Source organism: Schistocerca gregaria, chromosome 1, assembly GCF_023897955.1.
Source record: "Schistocerca gregaria isolate iqSchGreg1 chromosome 1, iqSchGreg1.2, whole genome shotgun sequence".
Classification (NCBI taxonomy): Eukaryota; Metazoa; Arthropoda; class Insecta; order Orthoptera; family Acrididae; genus Schistocerca; species Schistocerca gregaria.
The window spans coordinates 436,013,055-436,035,574 of record NC_064920.1 but is presented as its reverse complement, the minus strand read 5'-3'; the positions used below and the strand labels follow the sequence as shown (position 1 = coordinate 436,035,574).

At 39.1% G+C, this 22,520-nt stretch overlaps 1 protein-coding gene across 2 annotated transcripts in view; it reads left to right on the top strand.

Annotated features, from left to right (window-relative positions):
• The window catches only part of LOC126351382 (leucine carboxyl methyltransferase 1), a 75,222-nt gene that overhangs the window by 4,737 nt on the left and 47,965 nt on the right, over positions 1-22,520 (top strand). For both annotated transcript variants that reach the window (XM_050002598.1, XM_050002599.1), the window contains exons 2-3: positions 10,857-11,040; positions 11,208-11,449. In XM_050002598.1, coding sequence (XP_049858555.1) covers positions 10,857-11,040; positions 11,208-11,449 — 426 coding nt within the window. The remainder of the gene's footprint in view (positions 1-10,856; positions 11,041-11,207; positions 11,450-22,520) is intronic.

Genomic DNA, 22,520 nt, shown 5'->3' with positions numbered 1-22,520 from the left:
CCTATTTAACTTAACGATAACAAGAAGTGTTGAATGGTTTAGATTTGAGTAACATCCAAAAAACTGTCACGGGTGGGACACAATTTCTTTTAACATTTATAAATGGTCATTTACAACTTAGAAGGTGCCTTATGGTTCATTGGATGTTTTTATTTGTTTTTCTTACACCTAACCTAAAAGATATAGAATTACTATAATAACTTAAATTTCTTTAAAAACTGAAGTTTGTCAGATAAATTCTGCTCTTGAAATTTAACAATTAAAACATCAACAATTGCTGAAATCCAAATTTAAACAACTGCCAACACAAAAAGCAAACCTTTTGTTTTCCATCCTCATCTGTAGAATCGCCAACTTTGTTTAACTACATTTCCTCAGCTAATTTGTAATTTTCATAATTTTTTCAGGACAGTAAAATTCAACTTTTGTAGATTCAAAAAACTATAACATTGTTAAATTTGGAATTTTTTCAAAAAATAAGCCACCGGCTCAGTTTGGCATGGAATGACACATTTTTAAAATGAAGGACTAAGTAAGGAACAAGTATTTTTTTGTTTTCTCCAAAAAAATTGCTATGTGATACAGCCCTCCAAAGATGACACTTCGCATACCATTTTGAAGATGCGAATTTTGTAAGAAATTTTAAAATGCTGTATCTCTGGAACAGTTCTAGATTTTTTTTTATTATTTGAAAGATAATTTCTTTATGATCACAAAGAAATCTTCCATTTGGACTTGTGTGTCAAAGTTCTTTTACTACTGTGTTCTGAACATTTTTATAATTTATGAAAAAAAAAATTTTTAATGCCAATCCATAAATGTTTTTTTTTTTTTCTGTTGATTAGTACCATATAGTTCTACATTCCGTGGGAAGGAGAGCTTCCACTTTTAGGTTGAACAGGTTTTATAAACAGTTAAAATTTTTTCCACACACTAAACCTGTTTTATTACCACATTAGTACATAACACTATCATAAAAATCAAAACCTAGCCTTCTGTAACATAATTTTAGTCTTGAAAAATGAGTAAGAGACTCATTTTTCAAGCATTTTAAATGGTTCCAAAATGTATGTTAAAGATCGAAAGACTTAAAGCTTTCAATTTATACAACTTGTGTGCACTGTGTTTTGTACAGAAATTAGCCAGTCAATGAACTAAAAATGTGTTCCACTGCTTCAGTATCTTCCTTGGATATAGAGTGATGCCTTCCTGTTGAACCAATATAAACTGGAGCACTTAAATCTTAAAAACATTGTGAATTGGAAGTGATCACTGGTGGCATTGTTGCTGTCCTTCAGCTGGAAACTTATACCCAGCAGCTGGTCCATGTGGTAGCATAAAGTTCACTAAAATTTCGTTTAACTCGTAACTGATGTCTATAATCTCTACAAGCCACCTGTCATGGTCATACACACATGCCACAAACATCCCCCTTCCCAGATTGTGAACCTGAATATTATTCTGCTTTTTCTAAGGTGTTGGCCGAACGAATGAAATTTCTTCTTTCTCCCTCTTTAAATTGCGTGCAAGATGGGTTCGCCCATCACTTGGAGTCCAAAGATGTGTCTTTTGAATTCCTTTTACAGGAGTAGTTTGTTTGGACCATTCTTCTTTTTTCTGCTCACGGAATTCTTCAATTTCCTCTTTGGACAAATGAATGAGGGATGTGGATGTGTAAAATTTTACGACTCACGTAAAATCCTCAGCATTCTGAGTCACAGCTGTATTTGGTCTGGAAAGATTTTGATTTGTAACATGGTGGTCAGCGGGCCTCCCACACCATCACAAGGCCCGTTCCCATGACCAGTAGCACTGTATACCCAGTCAGTTGGCACAAGCGGCTTACTCAATTCAAACAGCTGGTAATGATTTTTAAAATGACTAGGAGTGTCATCATAAATAATGATAATCTTCTCTGCCCCTGTTTGCAGTTGAAGAATTTTGTGCATTGCTAGCAAAGCACATGCTGAGTCATGTCCTGTGTCATCACTTGTAACTGCAACACTTGTGGTCTTGTTTTGAAAATATGCCACTCCTGTAACAATTGAAACCTTGTCATTTCTCTAATGATACCCCTGCACTTCGTGTGGGAGAATTACAGTCCAGCTCTCAGCAAAATCACAGTGAAGCACTAAACATAGTTCGTGAGACTGTACACATCCTTTCACTTCTGCAATGTATTGTTGCAATTTCTTTAGATGCTGGCGTGTTCTTTAGATGCTGACCATTTACCAAGTTAATCAATGAAACTGTCAAAAGCAAGAGTTTTCTCAATTAGTTTGTTTTCCTCCCATGTCACACATGTAAATTCTGCAGAGTTATCTGCTACATCTCCCAGGCCAAGTGTCTGTAAAACCAGTCCTCTCTTTCCAGGGCAGTCACCACATTCTTGAAACAAACAAGTCTCTTTGCTGTACGTCACAGACTACTAATGGCTTCATACACCCAACTAAAGTGTCACATGTCACATGCTCCAGTAAGTTCTTCAAAGTTACCACACAAAGTTCAAAATTTGTGCAGTACACACAGAGACAGACGTCTCTAGGTGGGTGTGGAACTACCAACTTAGTTTGTAGTGCATAAGATTTTGATCTTTCAGTATGTGAAGTTGTATAGTTGCTCTTACTAATTTCAATAATACTGCAAGTTGTGTACCTCTTCACTTTCACAACTTTTTGACCTTCAACTGTTGCAGTTATAGTGTCTTTTTCTTCTGCGGTGCTCTGACGAGTACAGTCCCATTTATCTTCCAAATAAAATTACTACACTCTTTGAACTTTAGCTGCTTCTTTAGGATGGCCATAATAGGGATCTGGTCTTCCAAATACTCCTTTCACAGACTTCACATTTCTTGATTTGTCTACCATGTACTTTGATACTGATGGAATGTGATTCAGAATTGTTTTCTTTGAAAATGTCTCTGGAATAATAGTTAAAACTCGCACCTTTTCACTGTAGGATGCACGATATTCAACAACTGAATTTATATTTGTGAAAAATTCTTGACAAGTGATGCAAGAGCGCTTTGGTTCATTTTCTTCTGATGATGGAATTTGTATTTTGAAGAGTGTGGTCAGTTTTGCTGTAGTGTATTCATCCATAGCTTTAGTAATTTCTCTGTGCTTCCTTGATGCATAGAGCTTATGACTCAACTTAACTGACCACAGTTTCTTAACAGGACTAACACCTACCTCTGCAGTTGACCGATTCGGGCTATTTAATTCTTCCTCTACTGATGCAAAATCTGCGTCATCTGTACCTTGGGAGGCTTCACCTTCTTCAGATACTATCATTGTTGTTATTCTGTCAAAACATTTAGAACACAAGAAGTTGTCAAAGGAAACATCTTCACTTTGAAACAGGGTCTTCAAATGATATCAGCTCTTTTATGGATATGCAAATGGTCAACGCATTTCACTTTCCTATGGCCCCAGTTAGAAGACATTTCGAACAGTCCATTTCACAAAACACACTGCAACTGTGTCAATTGGCGAATTCCTCATGTAAACAAAAGGGCACTGAATAACTACAATACAGAAACCTGCAATGAACAACCACGACAAAGAAACTGACAAAAAACTACAGCAGAAGTGTAAGAAATATCTGCAACAAAGAAAGTGATAAGAAATAACTGTAACAAAGACAATAGAAATAAGCATTATAAAAAAGAAATTGGTGAGAAACAACTTCAGTGAAGACATGAAAATAAAAAAAAGAAGCTTTTTTAAAAATAAAACCTGTGCAAAAGTGGACGCACTCGTTTACAGATAATGTGGTACTACATGGTACTAATCAACAGAAAAAAATCTAACTTTTGTGCATTGTCGTTATTGAATATAATTTTTGCTGTAAATTATAAAAAAAATTAAAAGGCATCAGTTAAAGAACTTTGACAGATATGTCCAAACAAAGGGTACCATTGTAATCATAAAGCAATTATCTTTCAAATTAAAAAAAGTCTAACAAAATAGATAAAACTGTTACAGAGACACAGCATTTTACAAATTTTCCCGAAGTTCGCATCTTCAGAATGATGTTTGCAGTGTCATCTTTGGCGGCCTGTATCTCGGGGCAGGAATTTTTCTGGGGAGGACAAAAAACGTGTTTCTTTCTTACTCCTGAATTTTAATATATGCTAAATTCAACAACATCCCAGACTATGAAGGTAATCTCCCTGCCTGAATTGATATGGATTATGCCATACATATTTGGACGTTAATTATTACATAATTCTTAATCACTGTTGTGTTGTAGGAACTTTTCTCTCTAGTGTAGACTTCTTAATAATGTTACAATAGGAGCAATGGGCCGAAGGTGTAAGTGAAATGATTGCAACTACTGATTTCATTACATAGATCTTTCTCGTATATTGTGAATATGGAGTTAATATTATTCATTAAGTTTTGCTTTGTCACTGATTGATGTAATACTGTTGTGAAAACACTGGTGTAGTCTTCTAATCTCTTTCTATTCTTCACATCATTATTTGTGAAATTATTGTCACGTGTACAGTTTTCTATTAGCATAAGCTTTTTCTTTGATTTTTAGCATTGATCTGACATCAGTTATGGCTGTGCGAGTGATAGAAACAATATGTGATAGTGACATCATTAATATGATAATGTGGATCAGCAATCTTATTATAACCATAAGAAAAAATTAAGTCTTAATTGAATTAAATACCAAATTAGTTTCTTCTGAAAAATTTACAGCGCAGCAATACAGTTTGAAGGACAGAAACTTGAACCAAGGTCCTTGTCATTTTCCATGAAATGCTCGCATGTAGTTTCAAGCTTAGCTTGTCACCCACATTGAGTGTCAGATTTCATTTGATTAATTCATTCATTAACACACATTGTTTTGTAAATCCCATCATGGAGGGCCCTCAGTGATGTGGAACGAGTCAATTCATACATTAACAAGCAGAAGTAGTCATTGCTCAGTATGTCTGTGAAGTATACTAACAACAAATTATGACCAGTGCTAATCTACTGATACCTTCAGCAATTATTTCTAGTTCTCTCCACATATGTATATTAGGAGAAAAACAACCACCTTGGGGAGGAGGGGGTGTCCCTCCTTTTATATTACTCAGATGCTTCTTTTCCCTAGTACTTCAGACAAAGAATTTGTACAACTTACAATCAACTTTCTATATATTGGTGAAGTCACTTATCTTTTGTAGAAAACATTAGAGTTGTGTGAAACTTGCACCTCTGAGACTGAATATTCTGATAAATTGATATTGTAGTGGATATTAAAGTGTAAGTATATATTTATTTTTACAATATCGAGTCGGTACTCAACTTTCTGCTTAGTGTCTACTAGTAACTGATAGATTTTTGCATCACAGTTATAAAACTGCATTCGGGATGCTAGATAGAGAGGTGTAGTCTATATGTAAGTAGCAAAGTTCATCTAAAATTCCCTCTTTGGTACTAATAATAATAATAATAATAATAATAATAATAATAAATATCATTTGAGAGTACATGTATTGGCACATGTGTGTAAGAATCACCAGGTCACTGAAGAGGCTTCTGAAAGATGTTCACTTATAGACTTTATGTGATATTCTTATTGTGTGTTTCTGTAGATGATATCAACTGAATCACCACAGAAGATTATTTCATAGGACAGTATTGAGTGAAAATATGCTAGCAATCATAACTGCATATCTGCACAATGAGTGGGCTTTCTTAGGGCTAACAGGACAGACTAAAGCCTTTTCAGTAGTTTGTCCACCTTGAGGTTATTTTTAAATTCATCTGAATGCATAAAGAACTACACACTTGGAGCTTCATCCAGTGTAGTCATTGATCTCTATTTCTGGCATCTGTAACTCATTTTTATTAGTTTGGAATTGCGTAAGATGAGGTTTTTGTATGATTAAGGTTTGGCTTTTGTCTCTGAGCCAATTGTAAGTGTATTTGACTAGTATTTGGTTCAGTAGACAATATAGTACATAAATGTTACAAGCTAGAATGACACTATTGTGTGTGTGTGTGTGTGTGTGTGTGTGTGTGTGTGTGTGTGTGTGTGTCACATGTACTTAGTATACACAAAACTTGCAGTTGACTGTTAAGTTGTAGTCTGCATGGGACTATGATGCTCACTGTTCAACTGTGTACTTTACTACCGTACAAAATCCCCCCCCCCCCCCCCCCACACACACACACACACACACACACACTCCCCAAACCACCATGAAAGTTTCTAGGCCTAACCTTGAATTCATATAAATTCAGGATGGCGATTCTTCCGTAATACCTGGAACTCTTAGGAAATTACATTTTATGTGGAAAAATGAGGTAAATTCAGGAATTTCATAAAATCTCGGGGATTTCTGTGTTTTTAACATAGCATTGGAATTTAATTTTAATGAGTTTTATAAATCACAAACTTTAAAATGCGTAATATTTGAAATGTGTTAATAGTGTGAATATTACATGTGTAATCATGAACACTCATCACTTAACTCCTGATTGTTGATTATGTTGTTTAACACTGTATGATTCTGTGATCCAGCTCTTAATTTTTCTCCCCTTCAATCCCTGTCCATGTGAGTTATTCTGGAGCCTCACAACTGTGTACATGTTCTGACGACTAGTCTCTTTAACAGATTTTAGGAGCATTTTTCATAGCTACACAATGAGATCAGAAGTATCTGGACACCTAGCTGAAAATGACTTTAAGTCCATGGCGCCCTCCGTCGGTAATTCTGGAATTCAATTTGGTGTTGGCCACCCTTAGTCTTGATGAAAGCTTCCATTCTCACAGGCATACGTTCAATCAGCTGCTCGAAGGTTTCTTTGGGAATGGCAGCCCATTCTTCATGGAGTGCTGCACTGAGGAGAGGTATTGATGTAAATCGATGAGGCCTGGCTCGAAGTCGGTGTTCTAAAACATCCCAAAGGTGTTCTATAGGATTTGTGTCAGGATTGTGCAAGCCAGTCCATTACAGGGATGTTAGCATCATGTAACCACTCTGCCACAGGCTGTGCATTATGAACAGGTGCTCGATCATGTTGAAAGATGCAATAGCCATCCTCGAATTGCTCTTCAACAGTGGGAAGCAAGAAGGTGCTTAAAACATCAATGTAGGCCTGTGCTGTGATAGTGCCATGCAAAACAACAAGGGGTGCATGCCGCCGCCCCCCCCCCCCCCCCCCTCCCAATGAAAAACAGGACCACACCAAAACACTACCTCCTCTGAATTTTACTATTGGCACTACTCACGCTGGCATATGACAACGGGCATTCACCATTCCCACAACCTGCCATCAGATTGCCACATTGTGTACCGTGATTCATCACTTTACACTCCTTACACCAAAAGAGGTGCATCTGGCATCTACCGGCATGATGTGTGACTTATGAGCAGCCACTCAACCATGAAATCCAAGTTTTCTTGGCTCCCGCCTAACTGTCATAGTGCTTGCAGTGGATTCTGATGCAGTTTTGAATTCCTGTGTGATCGTCTGGATAGATGTCTGCCCATTACACATTACGACCCTCTTCAACTGTTGGCGGTCTCTGTCAGTCAACGGACAAGGTCGGCCTGTATGCTTTTGTGCTGTATGTGTCCCTTCACGTTTCTACGTCACTATCACATCGGAAACAGTGGACCTATGGATGTTTAAGAGTGTGGAAATCTCGCATACAGATGTTTGACACAAGCGACACCCAATCAGATGACCACGTTCGAAGTCTGCGGGTTCCGCGAGGTGACCTATTCTGCTGTGTCATGATGACTAATGACTACTGAGGTCACCTGGCAGAAGGTGGCAGCACAGTGCCCCTAATATGAAAACCACATGTTTTTGGGGTGTCCAGTTACTTCTGATCACATAGTGTAAGTACAGACTTAACTTGCATTCATTATTATCTGTGAGTGACAGTCTGCCATTATAGTACACATATTGTTTTATATGACTGCATGCTGACCATTCCTCTATTTATTGGTACTTTATTGTGAATAATTATAGTAATCAGATACTAAAATGATGTAAGGGATTTGTCTCGTGGAAGAGTGTCTCAGAAAACCTGAAGTGGCAGACATTTGTAGCTATATGCCAAATGTCACATGAAAGCCAAGAACCAGTATTATATGGAAAGTTCAGAAATATGCTGTTGCCTCCTGCATATTGCCCCCTACAAACTGCAAAGATGACATTAGACTGGTTACAGGGTCCACAAATACATTTAAACAGTCATTCTTCCAGCACTCATGCAAATGGAATGGGAATGAACCCTTTGTATCATACATAGAGAAGTGCCCTCTGCCATGCTCATCACAATATTTATCTCAGTGTTGAAGTAGGTACATATTCAGAAGTTATCAAAAGATAGTTGGTGTATCCTAAGTTCCATTATGTTTGTCATTTTATTTTTGTGTTTGTTATTAAAGAGTTATTTGCATGTAATATCATCTTGTTTACAAAAATAATGAATTGTTCCTTGTGCATTAATGTGAGCAAGCTCCCTCTCTTCCAGTACATATTATCTATATATAAAGACTTATCTTCAATTAGGAGTTTTCAGATGATACTGACATATTTTTGGATGATTGAAAAATAGCTACCCAATACAAAACCTTCAGAGCAACCCAAGAATTCCTAACTTGTGACCTACATGTCTTAAGCCAGTACATCTGGAAGTGGAGGTTACAGCCTAGATCAAATAAAACAGATGTTGCTTGTTTCCAGTAGATTGGCTCACAGAGAACTTTGTGTCTAGTTTGAGGACAGCAGACTTTGTCATGACACGTATCCAAAAAAATTAGCATCATATATGACAGGACACTTTCTCTTTAGGAGCAATTGACACAAACTTGAAAAGCAGCATGTGGGGTTTGTCAGCAGATCCTCCTCGAATATCAGCACCAGTACTCAGTACCAGAGTACTGTGCATCTGTCTGGCTTAATAGTCCATTTGTTAAAAAGGTAGATGTGCTTCTTAATGAATCCATATGCATTATTAATAGATAAATACAATCCATTCCCACATCCTGGTTATCTATGGTGAGTCACATTTCGTGCCCTGATGTCACCTGGAAGAGTGCAATATTAAGTGAACATCAGAAGATTGTTGATAACCCAGACCTATTCAGTTTCCTCAACAAGTGAAATGCTGCTGGCTGCAAAACTGTTCCCCATAAAACCTGAAGCTGCACTGCATCCAGGAGAAACCCCCTGGATTTAACTGGCCTCAGGCAATCGGGAGTATGCTGAATCATATCTGAACAGCCCATTGAAGATAAGCAGACACTCTGCACAAATGGGAGAAATCTTCACCACCATCTTGTGACTGTAGTGCTGAAAGATAGAAAGTTGCCTACAAGGGTCATTTGGAATATTTCCACACAGTGACTAGTGGAATGATAAACAATATAAAAGACTTGGATATTTACCTATTAGTATTGTCATTTGTGTTATATTATCCTGCAGAGCTGTGTCGATATGGAGGTAGCTTACTTTGTACCTGTGCACTGGGAAACAGTGTGATGGTCTCTTCAAGTGCAGCATATTATTCTTCCAAAGTTTCCATCAAGACTATATTCTGAGACCTCCTTTGTTTTTAATGATTTACCTTTCAATATAAATGCCTCATCAATTTTATTTACAGCTGGTAAGTCCGTAACATATGGAAACATACACAACATGCCTGTCTGCGTCATCAGAACAATAAATTATCTAGAAATGTGGTTTCAGCTTAATGGATGAACTCTGAATGTCCTAAAACCCCATATGATCTGATACAGAAAAATGGACAAAATCCCAGGAAGTTAAAAAAAAAAAAAAAAGTCATAAAGATTGGGATCTAGACAAAGTGAATTACGTCAGATTCCTTGGATTGAATCTAGATAAAAATTTAAACAGGAAAAATATCTTGAATATCTAATACCAAAATATGTAGTTTTGCATTTTCAGAGCAAAAATTAGTTGTTGCCATTTGACGTGATTGCAAGGAAAAGTATGTAGCCATTTTCAATCAGTTATAAGGTGTAGTGTTGTTATTTGTGGAAGCTCAAGCAACATAGTTTGCTTACTGAAACAGCAGAAAAGAATCTTTAGAACTGTGTGCTTTGCATCCAAGAGAATGTCACCCATTACTTAACAATCTGCAAGTACTAACAGTTCTTTCCCTATATATCTTTTTTCGCAATAATTTAATTATTCAAAGAAACCCATTTTGACCATGAATGCAATCCAAGAAACAAAGATAATAGTATTCTTCCCATTCATCGTGTAAAGTTACATGCCCAGACTCCCCATTTACAAAAATGAAAGGCAAGAGCTTTCTGAGTGTGAAACTAGATTCACTGGGAAAAAAAGCTAATGAACACTATTTGAGGTTTTATTCAATTGAAGAGCTCATGAAGGATGAACTACTTATTTGCATAGGATGTAGTTGTTCACTAGTCTTGTTGTGTCAAGTTAGCTGTTCTTTTCCACAGAATGTTAAAAGTATTAATTTTGCTCTTAAATTAACCACAGTTTATCAGTGATGTTGTGTTGCCTATTTTTTATATACTCCTGCATTCTAATCAGATGTTAGTGTCTGTATGTTGTGAGATGAATAAACTGCAACATAGGCTTATTAACACACTGTGAAGTTTCGATTTTCTTTGCACATTTATCATATTACATCGCCAACTGAATGTGTATCAATCTTTTAATGTGTGCTGTTGATGTTTGCAGCTATTTTAAAATTTTATGGTTGGAGACGCTTTTTTATATTCTGTGCTATGGAATCAAAGTATTGTGTCCCAACAAATCAAAACTGTTAACATGTTTCATTGAATTCTATAGATATAGTATGTCTTTTATTACATTGTCTCTTCTGTCTTTCAGAAATGTGGAGGCAAATGTCAGTTGATAAATTTGGGATCGGGATTTGACACGTTGTACTGGCGCTTGAAAGATTCTGGTCAGACAGTTTCAAATTTCATTGAATTGGATTTTCCCACAGTGACAGCAAGAAAGTGTTACCTAATTAAACGCAATAAAACTCTCCTAGAGAAAATTCATACTGAAGGTTTGCATATCTTCATACAGTACAGCTTCAATAGACACATTTCTCCTCGACAATATCAAATAATTGCTCTTTGGTGTAAAATAGTGTACTTTTGAGTGCATAAGTAAGTGTTCAAATCACAATTCCTTGAAATTTCATGTTTTGTGTTTCTGACTTTTTTGTTCCAGATGGAGAAGTAAAACTCAGTGCCACGGATTTACATGCAGGAAATTATCACATAGTTGGCGTTGATTTAACTAATCTTTCTGAAGTCCAGTCAAAGTTAAATGAAGCAGAAGTCAATTACAGTTTACCAACATTGTTTTTAGCAGAATGTGTTTTGGTTTATGTGGAAGTTCCACGAGTTGAAGAACTTCTTAGTTGGATAGCAAAGGACTTTAGTTCTGCTCTGTTTGTAAATTACGAGCAGGTTTGTATTCGCTGGTGTTTAATGGATGTAGTTTAGTGGTATTGAGCAGTCCCTAGCTGTATGTCAAATCTTGGAGTCATGTTAGTAGTCCTTAACTTGAAAATACTACTTATAATTTGCTATGTTGGTTTCTTTGTGGGGGGGGGGGAGTGGCATATGTGAACAAAATACTTTATTTATGTATATTCCACAAGGTTAATTGCAGACCAAGCAATAGTGGGGGCACCTATTGAAGAAAGAGGAGCACTCTGGTGTTGGTCCTATTGGGGGGACCATGTGTAGTGGCGCAGTATTAAGATATGACCATGTTCAGGAGAAGCAGTGTTTAACTCCCCATCTGCCGAGCCAGTTTTATGTTTTTACTTGATATTCCTAATTGGTTAAGTGGATGGATGACAGTATGGTCCTTTTTAAAAAGATGCACTCAGTTACCTTCTCCATCATTTTGCTATTAAAGCTTGTGCTCAATCTTTAGTGACCATATTGTGGAATGTAACATGCCTGCCGTTGCACAGGAGGTGGATTACATGAAAGCTTTGGAGTCACTGTTAAGTATTTATATTGACTGCTTATCTTGAAAAGAGCTCATAAAATAACTGTATTTCTATATCCTGAAGCAACAGACTTTTTCAAAGATGCATTGTCCTTACCAGCTGAAAATTATTCCGGACACTAATGGATAGAAAAATCAATTCAAGTATTGCTTTATATCACTCATATATTGTACCTCCATTATGAACCATAGGTTCAGTAATGCATAAATGTTTACAAACCTCACAATGCAATTTAGTCTTCATCATTTGCACTATGTACATAAACTCTTGCTTTCTCTTGACAAATGACAGCGAGGTTGTGTGATCTCAGGTGGGATGGCTTTATCATGGAATAACTGCTGCAACCAACAGGTGTCTGCAAGTGCATGGATATAAATGCAGATACACTATGCCCTCTTTCGCTCTCATGACATATGCAAGTGAATGGGAAAATTTCACACGCGACATGCTGTCAAAATTGAACATGTATATACTAAGAGAACAAGATGCTAGCTCAAAATCACAACTGTCCTTCTTCAGTTAGAGACAGAGGGAATAACATCTTTCTCTGGAATAATAGATTACACCTTATTTGTTAACAGGATGTTAATTCATAATCGTTCTTTCCTCGCACTGGTGGATGATTATCATGTACTATGCAGATAAGCAGTGCATGAGATGACTGACAAGTTAATGCACTAAAATAAATAGTACTTTTTCTTTTCTTTTGGTGGCTTGTCACATTTCACTGGCAGGATCTATGTGGTTATCTGGAATGCCCATGTCATACTATATCTCAAATGCACCGAGTCAGATGGCACATTATTGCATTGGTAAGGCACTGGAATTCAGGACGATCTGGTTTCAGTTCCCTGCCCTTCATTCCAAAGTTGGGCTTTAAGTTTATGAAGTTTTTAGATTTGTTCTTTAATTATTGCTGCTCGAGGTTTAGTTGATTAATGTTCTTTATGTTTTGGTTCTTTTTTTATGATTTTTCTTTTATTGTTCTTTGGGTAGATTGAGTTTATCATGTTTTATTTTAAAGGGGGGGGGGGTTAAGATTGTTTTCTACCTGACTTTTAGTTTTAGATTGGGTTTATTGACCTCAGCCTCTTCAGGCTGGTAAGATTGTATTGAAAAGGATTTTGACACTGTCCTTCCACATTCCTGTCCAATTTGAACTCGTGTTCTGTCTCATGTGACATCATTCTTGACAAGAAAATTGATCGTAAATTTCCTTCTTTCTTCATTTACTTCTGTGCCTGTGTTATAACTGGTGAGTCATTCCAAAGCAAATTAACTCTTTGCACACATGATTTCCTATCTGATAATTTACTTTCGTGTACGAGAACTTAATGTCACTTTGTTGTAGTCTGAATGCAATTGGGTATTTGGGATCACAAAGCTGTACATAATAATTAATATTTCCTCATCCAAATGCCACCCAAACTTTATCTTTTTACTATGTTCTGTATTGTAACATGGGGAGCAAATTTTTTCGTCCTCCACCAATTTTGAAGGTGACATGTTGATACGTTGAAGGTCAAAGGCTGTCACAGACCTTAACTGTGTACATTGTTTCAATGTGCCTATGTTGCATATTATTTGAAAGCTTGTTCCCAGACCTTTCTTTCTGTTTCTATTAGAACAGAAGTTAACAGCCACTTTTGCTTGCTGTGTTTGTAAAATTTTCCACACATTTTTTGAATCTTACATACTTGTGTTACAATTTTGAAATTTAGCATTTTCATCCCCTCATCATGTACAATGAACACACCAAATTAGATGAAAATTGGAGATCGGCAGGTTGACACCCGTGTTGATTTGACACAGACACTGTCAGTTTAGTTGTCCATCAGAGTACATATTGTTCAGTAACTACACATACTTATCTAACCCAGTTTAGTACTTTTGTCCAATTATGCTTTAATGGTAATGAAAGAATCAAGTTACTGTTTGCAGGAGGAGGAAGAAAAGAAATCTCTACGGAAAATGAATTTAAGTGTTTCTACATTAAAAGTAAGTGTTCCAGAAGATTTTCTTGAAATTAAATACACAGAAGGATATTTGTATTCAATTATTTATGAGAGAATCTTCAGCTACTCTGTATCTGATTTTCCTCGTTATCCTGTATTTGAAACATCTCTCTTGTTGAAACCTGAAATTGATAGCAGTATGATTTTTCAGGAAAATTTAAGCGTATATCAAAAGAATAGGCAAATGTGAAATGGAGGCGGTATATTTATTGCAGTGGACAAGGAACTCAAATCCACCGAGGTAGAAACTGAAGATATGTGTGAGATTGTTTGGGCAAGATTCAGTGTCAGGGGAGCACATAAAATAATTGGATCCTTCTATTGCCTGCAGATTCATCTCCTGATGTAACGAAAAACTTTAGAGAACACCTCTGTTTGCTTGTACAGAAGTTCCCCAGTCATACTGCAATCATTGATAGAGACTAATCATCCAACAATTAATTGGGAAAATTACAATTTTGTTAGTGGTGGTTGCAATAAGACATCCATGAAACTTCACCAAACGCCTTCTCTGAAAACTTCCTAGAGCAAAAGTATCAGGACACGCCAAAAAACATATGTTTTTCATGTTAGGTGCATTTTGCTGCCACCTGCTGCCAGGTACTCCATATCAGCAACCTCAGTAGTCATTAGACACCATGACAGACCACTGGCCATCATGATTTAGGTTTTCCGTGATTTCCCTAAATCGCTATAGGCAAATCCCGGGATGGTTCCTTTGAAAGGGCACGGCCGACTTCCTTCCCCATCGTTCCCTAATCCTATGAGACCGATGACCTCGCTGTTTGGTCTCTTCCCCCATACAACCCAACCCAACATCATGACAGACTATAGAATTGGGCGCTCTACGGAACTCATGGACTTCGAACAAGGTCAGGTGACTGCATGTCACTTGTGTCATACAACTGTAAGTGAGATTTCCACACTCCGAAACATCCTTATGTTTCCGATGCGATAGTAAGTGGAAACTTAAAGGGACACATACAGCACAAAAGTGTACAGGCGAACCTTGTCTGTTGACTGACAGAGAATGCTGACAATTGAAGAGGGTCGTAATTCGTAATAGGCAGACATCTACCCAGACAACCACACAGGAATTCCAAACTACGTTAGGATCCACTGCAAGTACTATGACAGTTAGGAGGGAGGTGAGAAAAATTGGATTTCACAGTTGAGCAGCTGCCACACGTCATGCCGGTAAATGCCAAACTACACCTTGTTTGGTGTAAGGATCGTAAACATTGGACGATTGAATAGTGGAAAAACGTTGTGTGGAGTGATGAATCACGGTGCACAATGTGGTGATCCGATGGCAGGGTGTGGGTATGGTGAATGCCCGGTGAACATCATCTACCAGCGTTTGTAGTGCCAACAGTAAAATGTAGAGGCAGTGGTGTTATGGTGTGGTCCTGTTTTTCATGGAGGGGGCTTTAACTCCTTGTTTTGCGTGGCACTATCACAGCACAGGCGTACATTGATGTTTTAAGTACCTTCTTGCTTCCCACTGTTGAAGAGCAATTCGAGGATGGCTATTGCATCTTTCAACATGATCGAGCACCTGTTCATAATGCACAGCCTGTGGCAGAGTAGTTACATGACGCTAACATCCCTGTAATGGACTGGCCTGCACAGTCCTGACATGACTTCTATAGAAAACCTTTGGGATGTTTTAGAATGCCGACTTCGAGACAGGCCTCACCGATAGACATTGATACACCTCTCCTCAGCGCAGCACTCCATTAAGAATGGGCTGCCATTCCCCAAGAAACCTTCGAGCAGCTGATTGAACGTATGCCAGTGAGAGTGGAAGCTTTCATCAAGACTAAGGGGGGGCCAACAACATATTGAATTCCAGCATTACCAATGGAGGGTGCCACAAACTTGTCACTTTCAGCCAGGTGCCCAGATACTTTTATCACATAGTGTATTTAGGAGCTCCACTCATGATGGAAATATATGACAATAAATATGCCTGATCTCTTTGAGAAGGCCATGTGGAAACTGGTATCAGTGACCATGACACAGTTGTGCCGACAGTGATTATCAGAGGGCAATTTAAACAAGCAAAAAGTTCAGTAAAATGGATAAAAAATCATTAATGTCATATCTCAGTGAGGAACTTAACACTTTCAGCACAGGACAGGAGCATGTAGAGGAATTCTATCTCAAGTTTAAAAGAATGGTTGACCATGCGCTGAATAGGTATGTACCCAGTAAAACAGTTGATAATGGAAGGGAACCTCCATGGTATACATTCACTGTAAAGAAAGTTCTGAAGAAACGGAGATTACTGCATAATAGGTGCAAAACAGAGAGTGGGGCTATAGATATAGAGATGCTGAATGAAACACGTTTGGCTGTCAAGAGAGCAATGCATAATGATGCCTTCAGTGATTACCATACCACAATATTGTCAAGTGGTCTTCCACAGAACCCAAAGAAATTCTGGTCATATGTAAATGCTGTTAGTGGCACCAAAGTTAGTGTCCAGCCCTAGCGAATGAGACAGGAACTGAAATTGAGGATAGCAAAGCGAAAGCCGAAATGCTTAACTCCATTTTCAAATGTTCCTTGACAAAGGAAAACCTAGGAGAATCGCCCCAGATTAATCCTCATAATGCCGAAAAAATGAATGAAGTAAGTATTGGTGTCAGTGGTGTTGAGAAACAGCTGGAGTCATTTAAATTAAAAATTCTTCTCAGATTTTAAGAGGAAGAAAAGCAAATAACTGGTGTATTGGGCTGTACCCTCTGCCATGGAGCTCATATGATGTAGATGAGGGGGGGGGGGGGGGGGCGGTTATTTTTGTGCTTGTGATGTGAAGCATTATGTAAGGTATGTTTTTCCACCACAAAAATGAGGTAAGCTAAGCGTCAGTGTGTTATTACAAAGTATTTTTCTGTGTGGCAACCAGATGATGTACCAGCTGTACTTTGCATCAGAGACAGAGCGAAGTGGCACAGTGGTTAGCACACTGGTCTAGCATCAGGGATGACAACGGTTCAAATCTGTGTCTGACCACCCAGATTTAGGTTTTCCATAATTTCCCTAAATCACTCCAGTCAGATACCAGCATGGTTCCTGTTGTTATTGAAATAACACCAATCAAGCTTTATTCTGCTTCCACAGGAATAGATCCACAAAAACAGTGAATGAAGTATAGAACAGTACACTCTCATAGCTATAGAACACATCAATATATAGTCTTGTAAGTGAGCATACAATAAGTAAACATAAGTGAGGCAGAGGGCCCTGCATGCCAGGCTTATATTGGGCCGTTGTGCGCACTGCACTGCATCTCTGTGTAGGTTGCGAAGCAGTTTTTCTAGGTCTGACATGGAAGCATTTCACTAGACATGCTCAAGCTATAGATTACAACACTCCTTTTTCCTTTGGGAAAAGTGTTCACTGTGGAGATCGGTAGTGGTGACTTGGTGGACGTGTTGTGCTGCCACAGGAGAATATGGTCTGAATTGGTGCAGGCAGGCATGGTGTCCATTCACCAGTGAGAGGCTGTAAGGGAGCACTGATGACGATGGAGCTGGAACCATGTCCAATCTGGACAGCCATTTGGCGATGGAGGCAGCAGTTGCAACAGGGGCTGCATAGATGGAGGCAACTTAGCGCTGACTACTCTGTCCAGAGTTGAACCGAATGAACAGTGTCTTGAAAGGAGGACATAAGATGAACATCAACAAAAGCAAAACGAGAATAATGGAATGTAGTCGAATTAAGTCGGGTGATGCTGAGGGAATTAGATTAGGAAATGAGACATTTAAAGTAGTAAAGGAGTTATGCTATTTTGGGAGCAAAATAACTGATGATGGTCGAAGTAGAGAGGATATAAAATTTATACCGGCAATGGCAAGGAAAGCGTTTCTGAAGAAGAGAAGTTTGTTAACATCGAGTATAGATTTAAGTGTCAGAAAGTCATTTCTGAAAGTATTTGTATGGAGTGCAGCCATGTATGGAAGTGAAACATGGACGATAAATAGTTTAGACAAGAAGAGAATAGAAGCTTTCGAAATGTGGTACTACAGAAGAATGTTGAAGATTAGGTGGGTAGATCTCGTAACTAATGAGGAAGTATTGAATAGGATTGGGGAGAAGTGAAGTTTGTGCCACAACTTGACCAGAAGAAGGGATTGGTTGGTAGGACATGTTCTGAGGCATCAAGGGATCACCAATTTAGTATTGGAGGGCAGTGTGGAGGGTAAAAATCGTAAAGGGAGACCAAGAGATGAATACACTAAGCAGATTCAGAAGGATGGAGGTTGCAGTAGGTACTGGGAGATGAAGAATCTTGCACAGGATAGAGTAGCATGGAGAGCTGCATCGAACCAGTCTCAGGACTGAAGACAACAACAACAACTCCGTCCAGCAATTGTGGCACCCAGAGTTAAGACCGCATGGCACGGGAGCCAGAGGAGGCATGGATCATGCAGATGGTAGAGGTGGTCGCAGGAGTGGAGGGCTCTCTGGTGCAATCTTGGTCATGCGTGGCTAGATCTGGTCATAGTGTCATGACACCAAGCCATCATAGGTGTGCACAACATGGAGGTGGTGGCCTTGGCAGTGATGGCTGACCCCTGGTATCCACTTAGAGCACCTGCCAAATATGCAGGTCTGGGTGGCGGATCCTGGAAGGAATTGCAAGGAAGGACCCAGTAGATGTCCTGGCATCAGCTGGAGCAGATGAAGCTGCATACAGGGCTAGCGGTCGTGAAACAGTTGTGTGTTCACTACACTTGCTGACCAGAGAGAATCTATATGAACTCAAAAAGATATTGAAGGCTTCCTCTGGAGAAAATTGTGTGATATGTTTTTTCATTTGGATTTCAAATGTACAGACCAGCCACTCTGCCATTCCATTGGACTGGTGATGAAAGGAAGGGGACATGGCATGACAGACGCCACTCTTTGGAAAATAATAATAATAATAATAATAATTCTTGAGTCACAAACTATCTGCTGTTGTCCATCACAGGCATGTATGGGAATCCTCCTATGGGAAAAAAAAAATCTTCGAGAGGCCTTTCACAGTAGCTGCAGTGGTCGTGAATGGGCAGCAGACCACATCAGGAATTTTTGAGAAAGCATCAACTACTACAAGCCAAAAGGAGTTATGGAACAGACCCACAAGATCTGCATGAATATTCTCTCAGTGGCACTAAGGGGCGGGCCATGGGGAAAGAGAGGCCCATGGTGCTGCTTAATGGATGGCTTACTGTGTGGGCTGACTATCACAATGCATGTGATCTCATTTTCAATACCTGGTCAAAACATGTGTCAACAGGCCAGCGATTTTGTATGAGAAACGCCGTAATGGTCCAGGCACAAGAGGCATATGACATACTGCCACACTGCCACAGTGCAGACAGGATCATAAACCTGGGCACCGACTCTTCGGTAGCCAACAGTAACACACCATCAGGGACTGAGAGGCAGTGGTGGAGAGCATAATAATTATGCAAAGGATCCGATGGATAAGATACAATTGGCTGCGACAGCCACTGGGATCTGAGAACTGGTAAGGGTGTTTATGTCTAAATGGAAACATAACATCTCATCCTCATAAATCCTGGATTTGGGCCAGTTGGCAATTGAGGAAGACCATCCGCATTAGCATGTTGTGTTGCGATTTGAAATTGAATCTTGTAGTTGTAGCATGACAAAAACAGAGTGCGGAATTGCAGGTGATGGGCTGGTTTGTCGGGTAAAGATGCTGAAGGATTGAAAAGAGAAACAAGAGGTTTATTTAATACATGAATGTTTTTGGAGTGTATGTAAGCAAGGGTGTCTTTTCCTATCTGCAAGTAGCGCTGTTGCATTGATCCATAGTTTTGGAAGCATACACAACAGGGTAAACGCACACAAGCAGGTGGGTAACCAGTGAAAATCAACATCTTTATGTAAGAGAGCTTGAAGTGGCTAGGCCTAGGTGGCTGCACAAGAAAGACATTTATGGCAGTACACAATCTTTCAGAGAAAGGCTCGCAACTCTTTGACATTGGTAGGATGAGGCAAAGCTGTAATGGTATTGACATGCTAGTGCCAAAATGTGACGCCAGGATGTGAGACTTCAAGACCGAGACAAACGGTAGGTGGCTGAAAAAATTATGATTTGTCCAAGGTAGATTTCAAACTGGCGGCCTATAGCACCGTGAACAAGGCATGAAGATTCTGCAAAGCAAATGTTCATCATTTGAGGAACGTGACACCACAATACCATCCAGGTAGTTAATGCGCTCCGGCACAGAGGCTGTGAGTTGCTCCAAACATTGCTGGGAAATGGTATGGATGCTAGCCATGCTGAATGGCAGGTGCTCGTATTGTTACAACCCAAAGGGGTATTCACTACGAAGACACATTTGGAATCATCATCCAGAGGCAGTTGTAAGTAGCTTTCTGACAAGTCTGTTTCGGAAAATCATTGGTCCCCAGAAAGCCGTGATAAGTGTTAATATGTATAAGGTAATGGATAGGTTTCAATAATTCAATAATAGACTGTGGATTTACACTCACTTTAAAATCATTACAGATCTGAAGGTTTCTGTTAAGTTTTTTGGCAATTACCAATGGGACAGACCATTCACTAGAGGAGACATCCCTGATAACACCCAAAAATGTCAGTTGATCTGGTTCCAATTTTACTTGCTCCCGTAAAGCCACATCCTCAGCTCGTGGTCTAGAGGCTAGAATTGCTGCCTCTGGATCACAGGCTCCTGGGTTCAGATTACCGGCTGGGTTGGGGATTTTCTCTGCCCACGGACTGGGTGTTTGTGTTGTCCTCATCATTTCATCCCCCTCATCCGGCTAGATTGGACTGTGTAAAAATTGGGACTTTGTATGGGTGCTGATGACTGTGCAGTTGAGCACCCCACAAATCAACCATCATCATCATCATCTCCATCTCATAAAGCTACTGGGACTGGACGGGTGCGGGGGGGGGGGGGGGGGGGGGGGACTGGGGTGTGCCATAGGTTTCATTGTGATGTGAGCCTCAAATTTGGTAGCACACCCTGAACCACCTGATAACAGGAAGGTATGTTCTGAGCAGAGCATGCACAATTGTTTGTGCAGAAATGGTTCCAGTACCACATGCACTTCTTCAGAAATAGAGAAGCCAAATATGTTGAGGGCGTTAAACTCAAATAAGATTTCGGTATGGCATCATACACTGCTAGAAAGGTCAAAGGCCAAACAACTGCTGTGTTCACTACAGAAGTAGAAAACTGTCCCAATATGGATATTTGTTGATTTTTATAACTCACCAACCAATGAGAGACGGGGGATATCTCTGGTGATCCAAGATTCACATAGATTTGAGAATTTAAGAAAGTCACTACTGCACCCTTGTCCGGTTGCATTTTTAACATATTGTCCATCACAAGGGCTTCAGTGCATAATTTGTTTGGGGCTACCGTCACTTGAGGAACAATGTTCACATCCATGCTTCTATTGGATTTTCTGCTGCCCTAGATACTTCAAAAGACTGGCGGTATTCAGAACACTTCTGAGAGAGGGATTTTCAAATTGTATAGCACATTCATTTACTTCCCTGTCAGAGGGCAGCCATATTGTAGCATCACAAATAATAAAATCAGCATATGAATCCTGGTGGGCCTTGGTAACAAATTGGCAACAATGCATAAGCTCATGAAGTTCCACTGCCCAGCCTTGACAATGGTAGATCTCAATGTGAGCAGTAATAACATGAGTATGCTTGCAGTGATAATTAGAGACCATCAAGAGCGAGACTGGTTGGTCCCTGAAGAGGAGCTAGTTGACATAAAAAGTGATAAACATAACGAGAAAACCATGACAAAAACAAAGCCTTCAACAAGTTGGGCTCGACTATTACAAAAGCTTGAAAACGTTGCAAAAGGCATTTTCCATATGCATCCCAATCGTCTGCAGAATCATCGTATGGAGGAAACAGTGGGGGTTTACATCAATGTTGATAGAACCTTGCATGTCAGTGATCCTGGCAAATTGTTTAGTGTCACAGCGAGAGCCTGCTGCTGGTCAGTGTGAGCTTAGAGTTGTTCAACAAGAGATTAAAGAATTTCTCCCACTCGCATGTTGGCTGTATATCAAAGCAAAGAAATGAAACATGCAGAGTAGAATACGACACTTGTCACAAAGTATGGAATAACATTGTACAGATATAATATCAGAAGTATCACTAGCCAAGTTTTATTCTGTTCCCACAGGAAGAGAGCCACAATGACATTGAATGAAGTATATAACAGTGCAAAATCTCGTAACTATAGATCACATCAATATATAATCTCATAGGTGTGCGTACAATAAGAAAGTAAACATAAGTGAGGCTGTTGTTCACATGGCACAGCACTTGCTGTGCCATCCATCCAGGTTGCAAGGCAACCTCTCTAGGCTGGTTGCAGAGGCACTGTACTTTGCATTGCTTGATTAAACACTCAACACTACAGCATCTTAACAGTTCCTTTGAAAGGACCTGGCCAATTTCCTTCCCCA